Consider the following 22,436-nt stretch of genomic DNA (forward strand, 5'->3'; position numbering starts at 1 on the left):
TTAATGAAGATGATTTTTTTTTTAGAACTACTTTTTTAACATAAAAACAGGTTATAATTCAAAAGTCCAGAGTTATATGGAACTAGAAAATATTTTCTCTGTAGAAAATAGTAAAAATGATAACGTTTCCCAACAAGCCCTTTTAAGCCAAATAATAGCTGAATTATACATATAAATATTCATTAGATTCTTGAATACAGAAGAAACCTATCTTGTTCAGAGAGCTATGTTTTACTTAAGTTGTGTAAGTGAGATTCCTATTCAGAAGATGATTCTTAATATATGTTGATGTTCTTTGAGGCATTTTTTTTAATATGTGACTGAGCATAGTGATTTTCCTAAATTGTCCCTCTTTACATGTTTATTGACAGGCATTCTTGATAAGTATTTAATTCTCTTTTCCATTTTTAAATTTGAAAGACTCTGTCAATGTCTGGGGGTTCATGGATTCTTTTTACCTAGTGTGCTGCCTTTTTGATCCCATATTACCTTACATCTGGCCTGTAGCACCTCTTCAGGCTGGCTGTGTCTTGACTGGGCAGAAGCCCAACATGTTTTGTTACTGGGCATACCTTTTTTTTTTCTAGCTTTAGGGAAATGCTCTCAGCCCCTCCTGTGGGGTCATTCCCACAATGGGACTGCAGAATGTTGTGGGGTGTGTTCCACAATACTGGACTTGTCGGACCACCAGACCCTAATTAATAATTTATTGGAGGCTAGTCCAGTGCGTTTAGACAGGAGACATAGTGAAGGATGGAGAAGAGCTGTTTGTGGATGCTCTTCTTGCTGAGGAGGAGTCTGAGAGGGCTGGGTCTGCCCAGGCTGGAGAGACTACATGGCTGCTGCTGCTTTAATTGTTTTTAAGGTGCATGTGGGACCAGTGAGGTGGCTCAGTGGGTAAAGGCACTTGCCACACCAGCCTGGCAAACTGAGCCTGATCCCTTGAGACCATGTAAAGATGGAAGGGGGAACCAGCTCCACAGTGTGGTCCCCTGACCTCCACATGCACTGTGGGGCATATTTCTCTCCCACATTGTACGTACTTTGTTTGTTTGTTTGTTTGTTTGTTTGAGATATACAACAGGCTGGTCTTGAACTCACAGAGATCCCTCTGCCTCTGCCAAGTGCTAGGATTAAAACTATGCACCACTATGCTTGGTTTAATAATAATTAGAAATTTAAAAAAAATAAAGTGCAGGCTGAGGAGATGGTTCAACAGTTAAGAGCACTAGGCTACTCTCAGGACCCAGGTTCAGTTCCCAGCCCCCTCACAACCATCTCTAACTCCAGTACCGGGAGATCCAACACCCTCTTCTGTCCTTGAGGGCACTGCTTGCACATCATGCACAGACATACAGACAAAACAACCATATACATATTTTAAAAAATCTTTGTAGAAAATGTTTCCTTTTTTTTTTTTTTTAATGTGTATAAGTATTTTGCCTGTATGTGTGTATACTACATGCATTTCTAGTATGAGGGTAGGTCAGAAGAAGGCATTAGAACCCCTATGACTGGAATTAGGAGTGGTAGAAAATGTTTCTTTGGGAACATTTGTTCTCCAAGTTATTTATATTTAAGTCACTTGGGATTTTTGTTTTGTTGTGTTTGTTTTAAATTATTGTGTGTATATGAGTATCTTGCTTTCATGTATGTCTCTGCACTACTTGGGTGCCTTGTGCCTGCAGAGGTCATAAGAGGGTGTCACATCGCTAGAACTGGGGTTACAGACATTTGGGAGTTGCCATGTGCATGCTGGGAATCAAACTTGTGTCCTCTGAAAGCGTATTCATGTACTCTTAACCACTGAGCCATCTCTCCAGCCCCTAACTAAGTACTTGGCTTTCAAAACACTCTTTCTCCTTGAGGAGAACTTCTGTCTACCTCTGCTTAGCTCATGAAAAACACATCTTCCCTTCCAGGAAGGTTGTGCAGGGCCAGCCTTCCCTGTGCAGGGGCTGCTGCACTTCCTACAGATTCAGAGCGGCACTGTAATGGGTTCCCTGCTGGAGCTGAAGTCACCAACAGGCCATCGGCCTGGAGACCCCTAGTGCTTCTCATCCCTCTCCGCCTGGGACTTACAGACATCAATGAGGCCTATGTGGAGACGCTGAAGGTGAGTCTTCAGAGCAGCTCTTAACCTGGGCCCCGTGCTCCCAATTTTTCATCTATTTCAAAGTGTGGTCAACTAGCTGTACCTCTAGGAGAGAGGGGGTGAAGGCCTTAATCTTATAAGTGATGGTGAGAATTGAAATGTCTAGGGTGGTTTTTTTTCTCTGTGTAGCTTTTGGAGCCTGTCCTGGAACTCACTTTGTAGACCAGGCTGGCCTAGAATTCACAGAGATTCACCTGCCTCTGCCCCCTGAATGCTGGGATTAAAGGCGTGCAGTCTAGAGTTTTATAAAGGATCTTCAAGACCAGTCAGCCTGTTGCTGAGGCTAGCATCAGGGTCTTCTGTCTACCAGGTCTCTGCTGTGCCCCTCCTGGGTATCCTTTGAACCTCTACTTCTGACTGGATCAACGGTTCTCAACTCATGGGTCATAACCCCTTTCTGGGGGTTGAACAACCCTTTCTCACAGGGGTCCTATATCAAATATCCTGCATATCAGATATTTACATTATGATTTGTAACAGCAAAATTACAGTTATGAAGTAGCAATGAAATAATTTATGGTTGGGGGTCACAGCATGAGGAACTGTACTAAAGGGTCACAGCATCAGGGAGGTTGAGAACCACTGGTCTGGAGGGTGGGTAGGCCCATGAGGATGGGGACTGCAGACAGATTTGCTGAGAATCCATCCACCTACTTCTTTGATTTTCCCCACCCCTGTCAGAAGAACAAGAGGCAAAACCTCTTGAATTAGTTACCTCAGATTTTAAAGGAAGGAGTCACACTTGAGAGCAGGCAATACTTTTTGTTAAAATGTTTTACTTTTAATCACCGCTCAGTGTAAAACCAAGTATAAAATCTCTCCCTTATCTTGGTCTTACTTGACTTCCTGGCCACTCCCTCTGTCACTTGGGCTTCCCCTCACTGATTTCCCATTTTTCTCTGACCTGCCTCTTGTGGTCATCTCTTGTCCCATTGGGTCAGACTGATGTCTGGCCAGGCTATCTCTCCAGTGTGCTTGCTCACATTTCCCACGGAACACCTGCAGGTTAGTCTGCACCATGTTCCCCAATCCCATCACCTATCCAGGGTTTACCCAGGTAGAACCAGGAGCCTGTGGTGTGCTTGTGTACCGCCTGTACCAGAAGCTCTTTGGGTATGTCTTCCTATTGTTCTTGTGTCATTCAGGTGGGCTTCTGGAGGCCATGGCCTACCTGTGGTTATAGATGGTGAAACACATTCTCCTGACTGTGTACTGTGCTAGTGTGTGGGACTGTGTGGGAGCATGCTCTTGCATGCTCTTGTAAGGCCAGTGTGCTCAGTGGCCTTCCCTCTTCTCTCCTGCAGCACTGTTTCATGATGCCCCAGTCCCTGGGTGTTATCGGAGGGAAGCCCAACAGTGCCCACTACTTTATTGGCTACGTTGGTGAGTCTGATTTGCATGCTGTGGGTTCATAGGGATGATCTGTCTCCCTGAAGGAGTGGGTTTTTTCTGTGGAGTTGTGTTGTTAATTCACTTGCCTCTCCCTCGCTCACTGTGGTGGCATGCACCCCACTCCCCCTGACGTTTTGATTTCTACCTACCTTCTGTCTGCTGGCTCTGATATGGTGGGTCTGGATGTTGCTCTGGCCGGCTCCCTCCCTCTTGCCCAGCTCTAGCCAGCTGCGTCTGACTTCTTCATCATCTTGCCCAGGTGAGGAACTCATTTATCTGGACCCCCATACTACACAGCCTGCAGTGGAGCTGACTGACAGCTGCTTTATCCCAGATGAGAGCTTCCACTGCCAACACCCTCCCTGCAGGATGGGCATTGGAGAGCTTGACCCGTCCATTGCCGTGGTATGTTCCAGCCATGCAAACTCCTAGGCATTTGTGGAGACAGTCTGTACCATTTCTGCAGTGGAATATAAAGGAAAATGTCTACATCTTAATAGTTTTTCCAGCATTTTGGAGTGTTAGCGTTATATAATTAAGCATTCTCTTATCCTCCCCAGAGACTGTCTGCCTCCTGAGTGGCATTCACAACCATAATGTGTATGAGTGTTGCCTGTGATTGAGTGTATGTACCAAGTGTGAGGGTGTGTGTTTTTCCTAGTCTATAAAATACAAATGACAGCTTGTTAGAGTCACCTGTCTGTACCTCTTTTCCTCTTAGTTTTTTTCATCATCAAATTGTTGTTTGTTTATTTAAAGTATCTTGGAGACAATTCCCTTGAACGAGCTTCTCTGTCTCCCTTTTTGATGATATAGTAGGGATTTCTGATAATTTATATAAACCTGCCCACTCAAAATGTGTTTGGGAGAAAGAGGATGCAAAACCAAAAATGTCAAAACAATGCCATACTCGGGGAAATCACTGCCTAGTTAGGCTGCACATCATATTTTTTGTTGGCAAAGAGTGTGCCATATCTAGTACCAAAATGTAACAGTCACACAGACACAGCACCCAGGATACACTCTGTCATGTGTGCCCCTCCCAAGTTCTGTGGAGAGTAGACTGAGGCCCCCCTGGTAAATTCCTCAGCTAACTTGAGTGTGTGCACATTACAGTGAATGCATCTCAGCAGCTCAGTGATTGGAACTTGATGTTCTACCACCACCTAGACAGCCAGCCTTATAGAAGATGCTAGACACATGGGGCTAGCAGTGCAGGGAGCACCAAGGTTGAGCCTCACTCCTAGCTTTTGAGAGCCGAGATCAAAGGGACCACACGGAATTACTCTCCCTTGCACCATGGGATAGATCTTCCATCATTGAGCAGACTGTCTGTATGTGTGAACCAAAGCACGTGCGAAGCAGACAGCCTGGCATGTACTGGTAGGTGCATGCCAGGGTCTCTGAAGACTGGAGATCACAGCTTCATGCTCATATATATGTTGTCACTACTCTCACAATCGTTTTCATTTTAGGGATTTTTCTGTAAGACTGAGGAAGACTTTAACGATTGGTGTCAGCAAGTCAAAAAGGTCTGTAGCTGCCCCTCTCCAGAGCCAAGATGAAACTTCTGGGGACCCAGGCAATGAGGTGGCTGGGGTAAAGGGAGCCTCTTTGCATGGCCTAGCTAGGAACCTGTGTACTGGTTGCATGGGGAGTTTTGTTCCTGCCTCACACATGTGGGCAGGCTGAACGGGGCAGGGTGCCTCATATTGCTGGTTCTCTTGGCTATGTCTAGGCCATAATTGGCCGTCTTTTACCTACCTAAGTTCTGCACATTAACTTTATAGTAGGGTTCTGGCCTACTCACCTACCTGCCTCATGTTGTTATGGGATGGCAATAAATTGTGTGCCAAAGGCTGCCCCTGTGCCAGTTGCTTCCTGCTGTCTTCCCTGTGCCTTCTGTGATCATGGATGCCTGATGGGGTGACAGACCATTCCCAGTGGGCAGGCCTGTGCTGTGCTGACCACTGGTCTGTGCTGTAACCTTTAGTATGGATACCACTTCCATTTTCTTATCTGTGAAATTAGACCTCTGCAGGCTGGAGGCTGTCGTGACTGTCGAGGTGCATCTAACAGCTGTGTCTCACTGACAGCTATCCCTGCTTGGCGGTGCCCTGCCCATGTTTGAGCTGGTGGAACAGCAGCCTTCCCATCTGGCCTGCCAGGATGTCCTGAACCTGTCCCTAGGTGAGTGCTGAGGCTGTGGGGCCAAGTCTGGGTGGGCTAGTCCCCTGTCCCTACCTCTTAGTTCATACAGTCTGTGCTGCCGCAAGCCCTCAGGTCTTGGTCATTTTCCTTTTAACCATTAATGTTTATATGAGTCCCAGGTGCAAATAGTTGATAGGGCACTGTAGAGCACTCCACGCCTCAAACCCTGAGCTTGGCAGCAGCACAGTATGTCCATGTTCTGCGAGACATGTTCCCACCGGTTCCTTGGGCACTGTAGTGACAGGGCACAACAGGTTTTGCGATGATGAAGTCCAGTCTAACGGCCACTGTGGGTGAGCAGTCGTGGCTCCTTGACCTATGGCTAGTGTGCCTGTGGGGGGCATAGCCCAGGTCCTATGGCTCAGCACAGTAGAGTTCAAGGACTGGTCTTGGGAGACAGTGGATGGAAGCCTGGCCAGACCTGCTCATTCCTCAGCTGGTGCAAGGACTGGGTGCCCTCACCCTCCTGGGCTGCTGCCAGCCCCTATCACTTGTCTGCTGGCAGGAGTCAGATTCTGTTCTCTTCTCTCTGGCGGAGTTCCCATCCCTCTTTAGGGCCTTGTCACTTGCCCATGGGTCTGGACCCCTTTATACCTGTTAAGACTCTCCAGTCAGGAAGGGGCTTTCAGGGCCTAGCAGGCCTCTTCTAGTCTGTCCCCCTCTCCTAACATCTTCCCAACCAACCCACACCCATACCAGCTCCTGAGAGATGCCTAATGTTTTTCTTGTTCTTTCCAGATTCTTCGGATGTAGAGAGGCTGGAGAGGTTCTTTGACTCTGAAGATGAAGACTTTGAAATCTTATCCCTCTGAAGATCCTGGGGTTTGGGGATGGCCTCCATGGCCCTCGTTGGGGTGCTTTGAGAACCCAGACCTGCCTTGGGCACTCAGTGTCACCGCATTCCATCCACCCAGCCCACCCCTGCCGAGTGCTGTGCGCCTGTGCCACCTCTGTCCAGAGGGCCTGCTCTGCTCATGGACCAAGGACTGCGGGGCCTGGAGGCCTTACTGCTTGGAGTCAGACTGCCTAACCCCAAACACGCGAAGGGCCTGTCCACATGAGAAGTCGCCCGTCAGAAGGCCTAGTCAGGAAGAGCAGCAGGTCAGGAGCTTCCAGAGATCTCCACTTGACACTGCCAGCCCTGGTCAGCACATTAGCTTTGGTTCTGCTTTCTCCTGGGCACCTGGGTCTGTGGTTTATTTGGAATTAAAGCCCTGTTTGAAGTTGTTTAACAAAGACATGAGTTTCTAGGGCACTTCCCAGGTCAGTCTTAGAAGACCTGCAGGTTGACGTGTACAGAGTCTCAGCCACGTCATGGCCTCATACTGCTGGGCAGGGTGAGCTTTTGGGCTGTCTCCTCTGCCCAGTGTGATTTATCAAGGGCTACCTCAGTGGGAGAACATATGGAAAGATTACAGCAAGATTGCTACTTGCTTTGGAGAGAAAGTATTCTGGTGGGGCATTTTGAAAACCCAAAGATAACAGTGTACATGGGCCCAGTGTGGACACCTGAGCCATGGGGCAGCTGACAAGCTCCTAGGGCGTCAGGAGCCATGGTCCGGAGGCTCCCCATCAGGACCCCACTAGGGAAGAGATTTGTCTCCTATAAGGGGTTGACGCATTTCAAGACACACCGCCTGCTGCTGTTAGCTTGCCACCCAGCTTCCCTCTGGGAGGAAAGGGAGGGGAGCAGAGCTGCTCTTAGCTTGTGACACTGTGCCCGCTGGTGGTAGGGGACACATTGCTACTTGAGCCTTCTTCCGTGTTCTTGCCCTTCTCAGAAACCCTCCTGGGTCACAGAGAATTGTAGATGGTTTGGGGCCAAAGAGGTTAAGGAGCTCTGGCTTTTAGTGCACAGTGGACATTTAAACAGAGCAGGTAGCTCCAGGCACTAGCAGGCGAAGTGTCCAGCCCCTCCTTGGCACTCACTTTCATACCTGCCACCTTCTCACTCTGGCTTTCTGGGCCTTCAAGCTTTGATGCTCTAGGTCTGCTGTCTTAGAGAGCGGCCTCTCCTCCCCCTAGACTATATAAACAGGGTATGGCGGCCTGAGATGGCCCTTGTAGGAGCTTTTGCTAAAAGCCCTTCCACAGGACCCTGTAAATGGGTGAGGCTGGAGCTGCTCCTTGATGGCATATGCCAGATATGGCAGCTTTAAGTAGCCCACAGAGTAACAAGGGATACCCCTACCTACCAAGTGTTGATGACATAATTTATTTCCTCTTACTCTTTCTCCTGTATCGTGTCCCTTAGCCCCATTCCTCTGGGGCTCCACTTCCTGAATCCAGTAGCCATGTGCTGCTGTGGCCCGAGGTCTTGCTGCACCTCCTGCTGATGGTACTAAAGGTGGATGTGTGGAGCACTACAACCTGAGAAAAGCCTCCTGAGGTGGCTCATTCTTACTAGTACAGTTTGCAGTCCTTAACGATAAATAATAAGTTTCAGTAGAAACCAAGTGTGTGTGTGTGCTGATTTTTCCTTTAGTTATGGTTGGCTGCTTTTAGTGTTGACAGGTAAAGATTTCCCCGCGTTGAACAAGTGAATCTTGCCCGCCTCAGGCCTAGCTGTTAGCCAATGTCTGTTTTCCCTTTTATTGAATAGACATGTGGCCCTAAAAGGAAGAAGTGCAAGGAGAACATGATCTAAAAATGAGCAGGAGGCTGGAGGAATGACTCAACAGTTGTGAGCTCTGACTGTTCTTCCGGAGAGTTCAGTTCCCAGCACCTACCCCGTACAGTTCACAACTGTCTCTGACCCCAGCTCCAGATGACTTAACAGCCCTGACCTCTATGGACACATACACACAGAAATAGTGAAAATCTCGTTTAAGCCAGGCAGTGGTGGCTAGTACTGGGAGGGGCAGAGGCAAGGAGATCTCTGTGAGTTTGAGGTACGCCTGGTCTACAGAGTGAGTTTCAGGACAGCTAGAGCTGTTACATAGAGAACCCTGTCTCAAAAAAACAAACAAAAAAGTTTACTTAAAAAATGAAAGTGGTAAAAAGCACCCACTTAGAAGGCTTGCCTCAGGTTCTCACTAGACAGGGTCAGGCTATACCTGACCTTGGCCTGGGGGACTAGTAGGGATACAACCAGGGTACAAGTAGGAGACTGAGGATCATCTCATCCTGCCTGGTGAAATCTCAGTGGGACAATCCTGGATGAAGACTACCTGCTCTTGAGTCCAAATAAAGGAAAATTGCTGACCCAAATACAATGGCCCAAGGCAAGGCTTATCTTTCAGATTTGCTGTTGGCTTCCTATGACTGCTATGACTACATAGCACATGACCCACTGCTGGAACTTGTTACAGTTCTAGAGTGCAGAAATGCAGATTATGCTGTCAGTAGGGCTAACTTTCCAGCATCCAAAGGCTTCTGTATTCCTGCAAAGGCTCTGCATCTCCTGACCTTGGGCTGCTTGTTAAGGGGCCGATGATGGGGGCTGGAGAAATTGCTCAGTTAAGAGCACTGGCTGCTCTTCCAGAGGTCCTGAGTTCAGTTCCCAGCAACCACATGGTGGCTCACAGCCATCTATAATAAGATCTAGTGCCCTCTTCTGACCTGCAGGCAGGACACTACATATATAATAAATAAATCTTTAAAAAAAATAAAGAGGCCAATGATGACCTACCTGGCTAATCCTCTACCTTTATTTTCTTTTTGAGAGTGTCTCATTGTGTAGCCCTGGCTAGTCTGGAACTCAGAGATCCACCTGCCTCTGCCTCCTGAGTGCTGGGATTAAAAGTGTGCATTACCACACCAGGGTAGTACTCAGCATCAAGGTACCGTCCCATGCCATCTGCCTAGCCTGTATCCTTTTGATCCTGAGGAGGGTGCTTCACCTCACCTGCAACATACTCTACGAATATAGGATGTATTCTACCAGGAAATGTCAAATCATCCTGTTTTGGAGGGGATAGTGTGAGAAGCTTCAGCAGCACAAAGAAAAAACAACAAAGTTATTATCAGTGAGTCTAGAATGTTAAGCAGCATTGTGCCTCTTGATAAGCCTGGAGGCCTGAGAACACAGACTCAGAGCATGGGGCCTGGTAACACTGATCAAACCCACAGTGGAAATCCCATGAATAGTAGGCAGACCCATCTCTACAAATTCTTAGGGAAAGCCAGTGAGGTACATTTTCAGGTAGATTTTTATTAGTTTCTGTAAAAAATACGACTCCCAACTAACTGATGCTTTTTGTGACCTCAGTGAAACTGCCGAAAGTTACCACTAACGTTCAGTATGGAAATAACACCTTTAGGATCAAGGAATAGGCAAGGGAGATATTGCACAACTTGTCCATACCGCCAAAATCTCGGGTTATGAGTGGAAGCTTGTAGGTTTCTTCTGCCAAGGAATAGCTCCTGCTGAACAGTGTTGAGTGTGAGCTTCCCACCAGTCTCCTGAGGACCAGAGATTGGTATCTGCAGTAGACGCTCTGGGTTATTTCCACAGCTCCTCCAGTGGTCTCTGTGCAGCGCTGCGGATGGCGTCCTCAGAGAGGACACGGATTTCTTCATGGACATCCTCAATGCTTTTGGAAGCATCAACCACCTGTCGTCACAGGGAGACAGCAGAAAGGATCATTACACCACCTTTCCTCTATTCCCAGTGCATGTGGTGACCTCAGGGACCCTCCACCCACAGCTTTCTTTGAACCTGGTGTTCTTAGCACACAGCAGCCTGCATACCCACCACATCCCAGGCACAGGGGATGCAGGATGCATTAGCTGCCTGCCCATCTTGCTCCTAAGCAGGCTAAGCAACTATCCTCCAGTTGACTAGTAAAAACAGGCTCCATGCCGGGCACAGTGACCCACCCTTTATAGTTCCAGCACTCAGGTGGCAGAGGCAGATGGATCTCTGAATTCAAGGCCAGCCTGGACTACATAGTTCCAGGATGGCCAGGGCTACGTAGAGAAACCCTGTCTCAAAAAAAAAAAAACAAAAAAAAAAAAAACAAAAAAAAAAACCAAAAAACAACAAAACAGTTCCACCTTTCTTGAGGGCACTCCCAGGGTGTTTGGAAGATACACAGCAGGCCCCCATCAGCCTGGTTTGCTTCCTGTCCTCTTGGGAGATGAAAGCTGTCCTAATACAGCTGCTCTGTTCCTTGCAGGACAGGCAGATTAGGTGCAAACCAGGACAGAGAGTCAATAAATGTCAGCATCTCCAAGTCCCACCATCTAGAGGGGGTCTGGACAGGACCCTTGCTTCTGTAAGTCTGGCTAAGACCTTTGGCAGCAAATGTTTGAAAAGCTTCCAGGAGTGTAGAAGGTTATGGAAGGAATCCAACTATTTCACAAGGTATGACTATATGCAGGAAAACTCCACAGGGGGTCGCCTCCTAGAAGGTAGCCCAACAGCCCTACTGCAGCCACAGGACCCTGGCCCAGACTATTCAAGGTGGCGCTCTGGGCTGACAAGTAAAAAGGCATTATGTTCTAATGTAACAAGACGATGCAGAAACTTTGGACATGTAACAAACAAAGGGCAAGTAATGCAAGGGAAACGGCGCCTTAGTAAAAACTGGCCTGTCATGTCTGGCACTACTTAAGTGCCAGGCTTGAAGTCTGGGAACCTCAGGCAACAGTCTAACACTGGCCTGTGCGGGCAATGCCAGGCCCACCAGGACTATTCTAGAGTAGATGATGTGCGGAGGCAACTAGTCTGCAGGAAAGAAGGTGCAGTTAGGATCAGAGTTGGCTTCCATGCAAGGAACAAGATGGAAATTCAAGCTATTTCCTGAGACCAGTGTTGAAACCGAGTAGAGGAAAAAGGACCAGAGGGAAGCCTAGAATGGACAATTCCTGTGCCCCAGGAGATGGCCATGCATAGGCCTACAGGGCTCCAAAGAAATGGGCAGAGGGAAGTCCCAGGTTGTAGCTGTAGAGCAGGTGCCTATAGTATGACTGAGAGCCAACAGGAAGAAGTCACAGCATGAGCTAAAAGGAAAAGTAAGATACATCTCACCATGCAACTGGCCAACTCCACCTTGTGACAGTACTACCTAAGTATAATCCAATTATAGACAGTACACTGCAGAGCCATTCCTATGAGAAAGACCAGAGAATAAAGTGTGATGTAGCTTGCAAGACTATGTGCTGAATGGCCAGGTTACATAGCTAAAGGCTTGTACAGGGTAAGGTGCAGATATTTGCTGGGGTTCATCTTTGAGTCTAGTGGATACAGAGTATCTCATTCTTCATGAGGACTGTTTGTCTCAAACTCATCTGGTCCACCAGACAAAGCAGGAGTCTTAGGGTTTTGTAAAACAGATATGATTAGAATCTGCTGGCACGGGGCTGGACGGATGCTCAGTGGTAGGTGAGACCCTCGGTTCTGTAGCTAGTACCACTACTATCACCAAAAAGGCTGCTGGCAGAGAACCAGAATAGCTTCCCTGAGGTTTCACAGGTGGGCAGCCAAAACACTACACCAGCTGTGCTGATGTCAGCAGAGGGTAGGCTATCACACAGCTCCTCAGTGGCTGGCTGTAGCCAGGACTCACCTTCCAGTTCAGGTTTTTATCCTTCATGAGCTGCTGGAAACACAGCAGAACCTGCTCCTGGAAAGTCCCAGTCTCATAGCGCTCGAGACCAAACTCCCCCCGTGCGGCAGCGTCCAGCAGGTGTAACTGGAGGAACAGGACGAGGTCAGGTTTGGGAAGGCCCACGTCTGGCTGTTTGCACCAATCCAGGGAAAAATTCTGCCAACAGTTAGAGAAAGAGAACTGAGTGGGGTGTAATCTTTTGCTTCAAAGTGGGGTTGGGGGACCTGCTGTAAGTAAGAGTTAGCAGGATGGTATCACAGCTCTGTGCTCTGCCGTCTACTATGAACTTCATTACATCCCGGACCGTGTCTCGGAATAAGGCGTGGCATATGTAGATATCCTGGTGGTATAGTCAACCCAGAAAGGCTGAGGTGGGAAGTAGCTCATCCCAGAGACAGGAAGAGCAGAGCTCTGTGCTGTAAGCTTTCATCTGTATTCCTCCCGATAAACACCGAAGGAAACAAGCAATCCTGGAAGCCCACTGTATGCTTGCCTGCCTACTGGATCTCATGTACATATTCTCACGCATCTCATCAACTTGCTAAAAATGTCCTTTCCGGAAGAAAAGTAGGGCTACAGAGGCCATCCTATCGCCCCTAAACACTATAAGCTCAAGAAGTAACCCCAAAGACCCTCCCAACAGGGCCATAGCGTGCCAATCATCTGTCCTGGCTTCCTTATACAAACGAAATACTTCATTGGGGAAGGACTCTAACATATGTAAAAGAAACAACAGAATTTAAAAGGTTACTGTCGCTTGGCAATCTGTCATCCTCAAGGGCTATTATATGAAGACATTATCAGGCACCATCTGCTTCCTGAGAGGACCCAGCACTTTTAGAAGTTTACAGAAGGGCCGGGCGGTGGTGGCGCACGCCTTTAATCCCAGCACTCGGGAGGCAGAGCCAGGCGGATCTCTGTGAGTTCGAGGCCAGCCTGGTCTACCAAGTGAGTTCCAGGAGAGGCACAAAGCTACACAGAGAAACCCTGTCTCGAAAAACCAAAAAAAAAAAAAAAAAAAAAAGAAGTTTACAGAAGAACAAGGTAAAAGCACAAAGCCAGGCGTGGTGACAGCACTTGCAAAGGGGCAGCAAGAAGACAGTTCAAGTTCCTTCTCGACTACAGAGTTCCAAATCAAGCTGAGCTACAGAAGACCTGGTCTCAAAATCAAAACAAAACAAATGCAATTCCAGTACTTCGGAGCTAGAAGCAGGAGTTCGGTGTTATTACTGGCTATATAGTGGGTTCAAGGCCAGCCAAAAACTGTCTCAAAAAAACAAAACAGTAAGGTTTGGGGGGGGGGGGAGGATGCTGGGCTGTGGTGGCACCATTAGTCCCAGCACACAGGAGGCAGAAGCAGGGAGGTCTGAGTTCAAGGTCAACCTGGTCTACAGAGTGAGTTCCAGGACAGTCAGGGCTACACTGAGAAACTGTCTGAAAAACACAAAACAACAGCAGCAACAAAAAATAACAAAGATTTGGGGGAGCTGGGCGGGCACATGCTTTACCAGTTACACTCTCCTACATGGAGAGATTGCTTAGCTGCTAAGAGCACTTTCTGCTCTTCTAAAGGACCCACGTTCCCAGCATCCACGTGGTGGCTAACAATTCCCCGTAACTCCAGTCTCAGGGGATCTGACACCCTCTTCTGGCCTCTGTGGATGCAAGTGTATAGATGCAGGCAAAATGCTCATACGCATAAAGGAAAATGAATGCATCTTTTAAACAAAACAAAACGCAGAGTTACACCCTCAGCACTCAGAATATTTTAAACGAAATGCCAGAAAGAGATGTGGGAACTTACACATCAAAAGACTTAAAGGACTGGAAATACAGCTTAGTGGTAGAGCAATGGCTACCACGTGTGAGGAGGCCCTGGGTCCAAATTCCCAGCCGGAAAAAAAAACTCCAAAAAACCCACTTCGGCCAGTGAGATGGTTCAGCTTGTAAAGGCCTGCCCTTCCCACACAGCCTGATACCTGAGTTAAATCCCCAAAATTCAGTGTAACAAGAGAACCAGTTCTCCAAAGTGGGCCTCTGACCTCTACATGTTTGCCATGGCACACATGCCCTGGCCTCCATCCTTACAAACAAAAACAACAAATAAAAATAAGAGAGATGTAAGAGGCGCATGAAGCATCGACCTTAGTCAGATTCTGGTTTAATAAAAATACAAGGCAATCAGCCAGCTCTTGAGAGCTGGGAACCATGAACACTGCATGTCTAGTGGCCGAGATCTGTGTTTAGGCGAGACTGTCCTTACAATGTAACTGTCTTGGGCTAGGAGTGGTGCCTCTCTCCTGGAATCTCAGCACTCAGAAGGCTGAGACCGGAGGATTACAAGTCTGAGGCCATCACGATCTACCTAGTGAGTTCCTCTCAGTCTGGGCTACAAGAGACCCTGTCTCAAAAATAACAATCCCAGGTGCTGGAGAGATGCTCAGGAGTTAAGGCACTGCTCTTCCGGAGGACATGGGTTCAATTCCCAGCAACCACATGACAGCTCACAATGGTTTGTAATGCCAGTTCCAGGGGATCCAACACCCTCTTCTGGTCTCCATGAGCACCAGACATACATACAGATAAAATACCCATATAGATAAAATTAAAAAACCCAATCCTAGAGATAGGGAGGCAGAGACAGGCAGATAGGTGGATCTCTGTGAGTCTGAAGTCAGCCAGGTCTACATAGTGAATTCCAGACCTGCCCTGGCTACACAGTGAAACCCTGTCTCAAATGAACAATCCTCCCCTTCATACCCCCCCCCCCCACACACACACACGGTTACATCTTAGATGTATACCAAAACATTTATTAAGAACTGACAAAGCCGGGCTGGAGAGATGGCTCAGCGGTTAAGAGCACTGGCTGCTCTTCCAGAGGTCCTGAGTTCAATTCCCAGCAACCACATGGTGGCTCACCACCATCTGTAATGAGATTTGGTGTCCTCTTCTGGTGTGCATGAAGACAGGTCACTCATATACATAAAATAAATAAATATTTAAAAAAAAAAAAAAAAAAAAAAAGAACTGACAAACCGTCTGATAACAGAGCAGAGGATTTGAGTGTCCCTGAAGCTGATGGTACTATGGGAGGTTTTCTGTTGCCAAATAGCTGAGGTTTAAAAACTAAAAAGCACTGTCAGATGTGGTGGGGCAGGCCTTTAATCTAGCACTTGAGGCAGAGGCAGATGGCTGGCTGATTCATGGTGAGTCTGGTCGACACAGTGAGTTCCAGGCCAGCAAAGGCTACATAGTGAGACCTTGTCTGAAACAAACATAAATGGCAGGATTTTTTTTTAGAAATAAAGAAAAAAGGGCAGTGCAGCTACCACCATTACACATAGGAAGCGGTGGGGAGAGAGTAGAGGGGCCAGAGGAGGCGGCCCCAGTGTCCCAGCCATTCTCCATCTGGTCACAAAGCGAGGCAGTGCATGAGAGTCTCACACGATACTGTCTGTGAAAAACAACCTGCCAAGTGCATTTATTGATCAAAAAAAAAAAAAAAAAATCTCAATCTCGAGAAGGTTAAAGGGATGCCAGAGTCATCAGATTCCTCAGAGTAACTTGAACACATACTCACTGTGGTCGGTGACACTGAAAATGAAGACAAGCAGATCAGGGCCCACACCTGGCAACCCGAAACAGACCCACACACTACTCACCTCCTTGGCGCTAGTGAAGGCAACCCCGGAAAAGGCGTATCTGTCCAAGACAAGGGTCACGCCCTGGTTCAACTTGGCCTTAATTAGTGGCCTGAAAAACAGAATGCACTTGAGGGCTGGAACAGGTTTCCCAAACTACCCCAACTTGGAAATCCCATACAATTAAATTACAGCGCGGGGATTTATAAACTTATTTACAAAGCTGTACATCTTCTCTCTAGGTGATGCCAGTGGTCACTTCCACCCTGCCCTGCTGAGGAAAAGGAGAACCAGCAAAGAGCAAAGGTTGGCGGAGGGCACGGGGAGCCAGAAGGTGAGGCTGATACTTGTGCCCAAGTCTGAACTACAAGTGTAAGAGGAGACAAAATATCAAGGATGTTTTCCACCAAACGCCACAGGCTCACCATGATTGCCAGTGTGCCAAACCTTAGACGTGTGAAGAGGAAGAGGGCTTAGCATGAGCGAAAAAAGGCGTCACTGAAGACACGAAGGCAAAGTCAAGATTCATCCCACTTAGCACACCTCACAGGAGGCATTCAGGTTTTTGGGGTTTTTTTTTTGGGGGGGGGGGCGGAGAAGGCTGAAATAGGTCTCACTATGTAGCCCAGGCTGTTCTACAATCTGTTATGCAGCCTCGGCTGACCTCCAGCTCTTGATCTTTAGGGCATGATGGCACAAACCTGGAATCCCAACGCCTGTGAGACTAAAGCAGAGAACCCCAAGTTCCAAGCCAAACTAAACTATGTATACAGCAGGACCTTTAAGAGTTTTTGTTTAAGATTTGTTTGTTTTATGTGTGAGTGCTCTATCTGCATGTATGACTTTATGCCTGAGAGGGTATCAGATCCCACTAAAGATGGTTGTGAGCCACCCTGTAGTTGTGCTTGGAATTAAACTCAGGACCTCTGGAAAGAGCAGCCAGTGCTCTTAACCACTGGCTATCTCTCCAGCCCCAGAGTTTTTAATGTATGGAGCTAGAGTCAGTAATGTGAACATATAAAAGAAAAAAAGAAAAAAAATAAAAGAAAAAAAATAATTGAGCCGAGTAGTAGTGACACATGCCTTTAATCTCAGCATTTGGGAGGCAGAGGCAGGTGGATCTCTGTTTGAGGCCAGCGTGATTTACAAAGAGTATTCCAGGACAGCCAGGGCTACACAAAGAACCCCTGTCTTGAAAAACAAAACAAAACAAAAAGGAAAAGAAAATCTAAACCCACCAGATCTTATACCCTTCACAAATTAACATAGATAGACCCTAGACCTAAATATAAAACAGAAAACTTTAAAAAAAGAGAGAAGGGGGGCTGGAGAGATGGCTCAGAGGTTAAGAGCACTGACTGCTCTTCCAGAGGTCCTGAGTTCAATTCCCAGCAACCACATGGTGGCTCACAACCATCTGTAATGAGATCTGGTGCCCTCTTCTGGCCTGCAGGGATAACACTGTATATATAATAAATAAATACATCTTTTTAAAAAAAAAGAATAAAAAAAAAAAGAGAGAAGGGTGGCCTGGAGAGATGGTTCAGAGGTTAAGAGCACTGGCTGCTCTTCCAGAGAACCTGAGTTCAATTCCAAGCACCCACATGGTGGCACAACCATTTATGAGACCTGGTGCCCTCTTCTGGCCTGCAGGCAAACATGCAGGCAGAACACTGTATACATAATAAATAAATCTTTCTTAAAAAAAAAAAAGAGGGAGAGAAGCCAGGAGGTTATGGTGCACACCTTTAATCCCAGCACTTGGGAGGCAGAGGCAGGCGGATCTCTGTGAATTCGAGGCCAGCCTGGTCTACAGAGCAAGTTCTTGGACAGCCAGGGCTAGAGAAACCCTGTCTTGAAAAATCAAGAGAGAAAGCCTGGTTGCCCTTGGGTCGGACAACACCAGTGACCAAATCCATGCAAGGCCCGATATGCTAACCTCGTAAAATTAAGCTGTGCTGTGCAAGAGACTATTAAACAATACAATACAAGCCCCAGAATGGAAGAGAGAATGCATGAAAGGCATTTCTGACAAATGACTGACATGCTAAGGATGGGCCATTAAAGTGCAACCAAGAAAACAGCAGCCCTTAGGGGGCTGAGGTGGAAACGTCCTGGGCTGCAGAGCGAACCACTACCCCCAAAAGAAAAGAAAAAAGTTGGGGCCTGGGGAGATGACTCTGTGGATGAACTGTTTGCCGTGTAACCATGAGGACTTGAGTCCGGTCCAGAACCCCAAATTAGTGAGCTCAAGGTTCAGGAAGAAAACTTGTCTCAGGGGGGCGAGCGTGAGGACAAGTTCTGGGCTACAAGGCAAGTTCCAGGATAATAGGGCTGTTATACAGAGGAACTCTGTCTTGAAAAACCTTTTTAAAAAAAAAGGAAATCTTGTCTCAGGGCTGGAGAGAAGATGGCTCAGCAGTTAAACACTTGTTGCTCCTGCAGAGGATCCGGGTTTGGTTCCAGCATCCATATGGCAGCTCACAACTGCCTCTAACTCTAGATATAGGGATCTGGCCTCCGTGGGCTGCGGGCATGCATGAGGGGCACAAGCATCCATGTAGGCGTTTATACCACCCAAAAATGCACACATGTAAACCCGCACACGTGTTCACACACGTGTCTGCATGTGACAAGTGGGGAGCAGAGAGTCAGTATTTACACTTGTTCCCAGCGGTTTGCAGAAAAAAGCAGGTGCACTGCGTGATCCTCCAGTTCTGTTTTCTTTTCTAAGTAGGAATTCAGAAGCCTGCCGATTTCTGTGGATCTTTCTAGAAAGAGAAAATGACAAAGACTCCTTAAGTCAGGCTTTTCACCCAAATTATACTACAGTTTGCACTGAAGTTTTCGACTTGTACTCATATCTAGTTCTAAAACTTTATTAAACCTCCAGGCAGGTTTGGACCATCTGTGGAGAAGTCAGAGGAGTTTCCCTGAGAGAACACATTAATGTGCAGAGACCATGTAAAGTCTTGAATTCAAAAGTCCTCGTAAGACTTTTGACTGGTTGGCTTGAGTTATAACTTAAAAGTGGCGGGAAAGAGTCACACCCTACAACAGAGCACACATGGGAGATTTATTGAGGGCAGGGGAGGGAAGGGGGCAGAGACAGGGGAGGAGAGCGAAGGAAGAGAAAGAGAAAAAGACAGGAGGTGGGCAAGGCCCTCCTTTTACAAGGAAACTTAGCAAATGCACACACGGGGTGCACTGAGTGGCTGTAGCTGAAGATATATCCCGTCAGGACCTAAGGGCAGGCCAGTGCAGATGCCTAAATGCTAACAGCTTGAAGATTCAAATATCCAACAAAGCAGTTTTCCAATTCCCTACCTACTTAATTTGTAGGGTTAGGGTTGGTGGTCTAGTGCACAGGGGTGAAGCCCACAGGTTAACCTCATGTTCCTTTTTTCTTTTTCTTTTCTTTCTTTTTTTTTTTTTTTTTTTTTTTTGGTTTTTCGAGACAGAGTTTCTCTGTGTAGCTTTGTGCCTTTCCTGGATAATGTTCCTTTTCAAGAGCAATCTACCTTGTGTTTTTGGAGAGGGTCTTCACTGGGACCTGCCGTTCAATTTTGGCTAGACTGGCTGGCCAGCAGGCCTCAGGAACAAGGAACGAGCCTGTCTCCACCTCTCCAGCGCTGGGATTATAATCAACTATGCTGGCTTTTTACATGGAAGACTGAACTCTGTGTGCACTTTACCAACTAAGCCATCTCCACCAGCCCAGGGGTGGCACTGCCCACAGTGAGTTGGGCCCCTCCCACATCAATAGTCAATCAAGAAAAATGTCTCACAGGCTTACCTGCAGGCCAATCTGGTGGGGGCCATTTTCTCAATTGAGAGTCCCTCTTCCCAAATGACACTAGCTTGTGTCAAGGTGACATAAAACTAGCCAGCACACCCATGCACAGTAATAAACAAGTGTTCTACTAACGTTTTTAAAAAATACAAAAACAGATGCTCCCAAGAGTGAGAGAACTCTCAAGGCCCGCCCACTCTCCCGCCTGCGCACCGGGGAAACGCAGCATCTCGGCTTGGTGGCCCGAGTCGCACAGTGCGGTCACCAGCCTGAGGCCCTGCGTGGTCTTGCCAGCACGGTCCACGCCCTCCAGCACGATGAGCGCCCCCCGCCGCGACGCCATCGCCACCGCCAGGCCCGCACAGCTCCCGCCAAACTGTCAGGTTCCCGCCAATGTTAGATGCTGCAGGAGGCGGGAGCGCGCAGGTCCTCTGGCTGCACCGCCTCTTCCGGCTGGAAGCTGAATTCTGTAGCCTGCAGGGAACCGGTTCCGGACGTTGCGTAGCCCGTGGCCGGGTTCCCAGCCGCCTGGTGACCTCCCACTCGCGGAACTTCCGTTTGCAGCGCCCTGCGAGGGCCAGTCTTACGGAGTGGGATTGTGCACGCTCCGGTCACGTGGAAATCCTACAACAGTAACGGAATCAAATTTTCATGCCCCTGAGCGCGCAACTGCAGGGTTCTAAAAGTTTCTTATCACAAGGAAAGAGCCGTCTTATGTTTCCCGCTCTGAAACGAGTAAAGATACGAGCATCGGACTCCCCAGAGGTGCTGAGGCATCATCAACGCGCTCACGAATGTTTGTTGTCGTTTTAGTGTTACTGGGATTGTGTCAAAAACCCGAAGTTGGTGAAAGGAAATTGATTTATTTGCAGCGCTGGCCCGAACAGAAAAATTCCCACTTTTTTTGCTTTGCCCCTAGTAGTGTTTTTATAGAAAAGATTAAAGCCAGGAGGGATATATGTGCAGGAGGCAGGCAAAATTTCTGTGAGTTTGAGTCCAGCTTGATCTACATAGCAAGTTCCAGGACAGGCAAGGCTGCATTGTGAGGCCCAGTCGCAAATAAAACAAAACAATGGCATTCTAGAGGCTGAGGCAGAAGGGTTCCGAGTTAAAGGCTAGCCTGGACTACGTTTCAATAAGACTGATCAAGGAAGTACTCAGTTGGTAGAGTACTTACCTAGCATGAATGAAGCCCTGGATTCCACACCCAGCACGAATAAACTGGATATAATGAGTGATATATCTCATAATCCCGGGCACTTGGGAGGTAGGGGCAGGATCAGAAATTCAAGGTCTGTGCAAACATCTGAACTGACACCTAGTCAAAGAAGGTACTCAGGATGACAGATATGTAAACATGCTCAACATAAACATTATTAGGAATCATGAATTTAAAAGAAGATAATTTCGCACCTCTTCTAGAGTAGCCAAAACCTATAATTCTGACCATAGAACATGCTGGTAAGGATGTGGAGCAAAGGAAACTCCAGTGCTGATGAGAAAGCAAAAACAATGTGTGGCCGCTTTGGGAGACAGCTTGGCTGTTTCTCAGGAAACTACTCTTCTCTTACTATATGGCCAATAGTTACTCAAATGAGTTGGAAACTATGTCTACAGAAAATCCTGCACACAAATGGTTGTATCACTTCTATCCACACTTACCTAAATAGAGAAGCAACTAGGATGTTCTCCAGCAGATAAGCTAATAATTGTACAGTGGAATGCTTCTCAAATAAAAAAGGAATGAGCTATCAAGTCATAATAGGACATGGGAGAACCCAAAGTGCATAATGGTAAATGAAGCCAGCCTGAAAGGATCGTAAACCCATGGCACTCTTGGAAAAAAGCAAAGCTACAGAGATTCTAAAATGTTAATTGGTTACAAGAGTATGTGGGAGTTGTCCCATACTGTAGTAGACCAGAGGAATTTAAGGCAGTGAAATATTCTTCAGGATGCTGTAAGGGGAATACTTAATATGTATTTGCCAGAAATATTAGACCCCACCAAGAGTGAACTTTATCGTAAACTATGGATTTTAGTTAATAATGTATCAATATTGTTTCATTAACTATAACAAAGTTACCATAGGAATGCAAAAATGTCTACAACTGAGGAAATGGTTAGAGAGCCCTCTGAGGAATATATGCTCAATTTTTCAGGACACCCAAGACTACTTTAAAAAGGGTTACTAGTGTTTAAAATGAGCTCCAGAACAGAGACATTTAAACAAAAAAGCGGGTACGGTGATGTCCTGTTTATTCTCTCATTAGGCATTAAATGTGTCCAGGAACAGCACCTTCTTCAAAGTGAAGACCATTGGTTTAGTATTTGGAGAGAGTGGGAAACATTTTAAATTTCTGTATAGTTTGAATTTTTTTATAGAATAAATGCTTCTAACATTTGAACAATCCAATTAAAAAATGGGCTAAAGAGCTAAACAGAGATTTCTCAAAAGAAGAATCTCAAATAGCTGAAAGACATTTAAGGAAATGCTCATATCCCAGGCACTTGGGAGGTAGAGGCAGGATCAGAAATTCAAGGTCTTTTTTTTTTTTTAAAGGTTTACTTATTTATTTATTATGTATACAGTGTCCTGTTTACATGTATGCCTGCAGGCCAGAAGAGGGCGCCAGATCTCATTACAGATGGTTGTGAGCCACCATGTGGGTGCTGGGAATTGAACTCA

The 22,436-nt window shown here is 47.0% G+C and overlaps 2 protein-coding genes across 2 annotated transcripts in view; one reads left to right on the plus strand and one right to left on the minus strand.

Annotated features, from left to right (window-relative positions):
* Atg4b (autophagy related 4B cysteine peptidase) overlaps positions 1-6,994 on the plus strand; it is a 36,309-nt gene extending 29,315 nt beyond the window's left edge. The window contains exons 8-13 of the mRNA XM_059278616.1: positions 1,923-2,116; positions 3,460-3,538; positions 3,807-3,952; positions 5,023-5,079; positions 5,644-5,737; positions 6,497-6,994. Coding sequence (XP_059134599.1) covers positions 1,923-2,116; positions 3,460-3,538; positions 3,807-3,952; positions 5,023-5,079; positions 5,644-5,737; positions 6,497-6,570 — 644 coding nt within the window. The 3' untranslated portion in view covers positions 6,571-6,994. The remainder of the gene's footprint in view (positions 1-1,922; positions 2,117-3,459; positions 3,539-3,806; positions 3,953-5,022; positions 5,080-5,643; positions 5,738-6,496) is intronic.
* A 2,897-nt stretch (positions 6,995-9,891) lies between these two features.
* Dtymk (deoxythymidylate kinase) lies at positions 9,892-20,311 on the minus strand. The gene is made up of 5 exons (XM_059278466.1): positions 19,963-20,311; positions 18,619-18,727; positions 15,978-16,068; positions 12,271-12,468; positions 9,892-10,313 (listed from the first exon to the last, which is right to left on the minus strand). Exons 1-5 carry the CDS (start codon positions 20,090-20,092, stop codon positions 10,203-10,205), a joined length of 639 nt encoding a protein of 212 aa, XP_059134449.1. The 5' UTR covers positions 20,093-20,311; the 3' UTR covers positions 9,892-10,202.
* Between the last annotated feature and the right edge of the window lie 2,125 nt (positions 20,312-22,436).

This window comes from Peromyscus eremicus, chromosome 13, assembly GCF_949786415.1.
Source record: "Peromyscus eremicus chromosome 13, PerEre_H2_v1, whole genome shotgun sequence".
NCBI classification, from domain to species: Eukaryota; Metazoa; Chordata; class Mammalia; order Rodentia; family Cricetidae; genus Peromyscus; species Peromyscus eremicus.

Bases quoted from the DNA above. Each gene is read 5' to 3' on its own strand.
- Dtymk (XM_059278466.1), bottom strand. From the start codon at position 20,092: ATGGCGTCGCGGCGGGGGGCGCTCATCGTGCTGGAGGGCGTGGACCGT. The intron at 18,728-19,962 runs GTGCGCAGGCGG...TTCTCTTTCTAG, and splicing joins CGAGATGCTGCGTTTCCCCG to AAAGATCCACAGAAATCGGC. The intron at 12,469-15,977 runs GTGAGTAGTGTG...AACTGTTGGCAG, and splicing joins CCTTCACTAGCGCCAAGGAG to AATTTTTCCCTGGATTGGTG.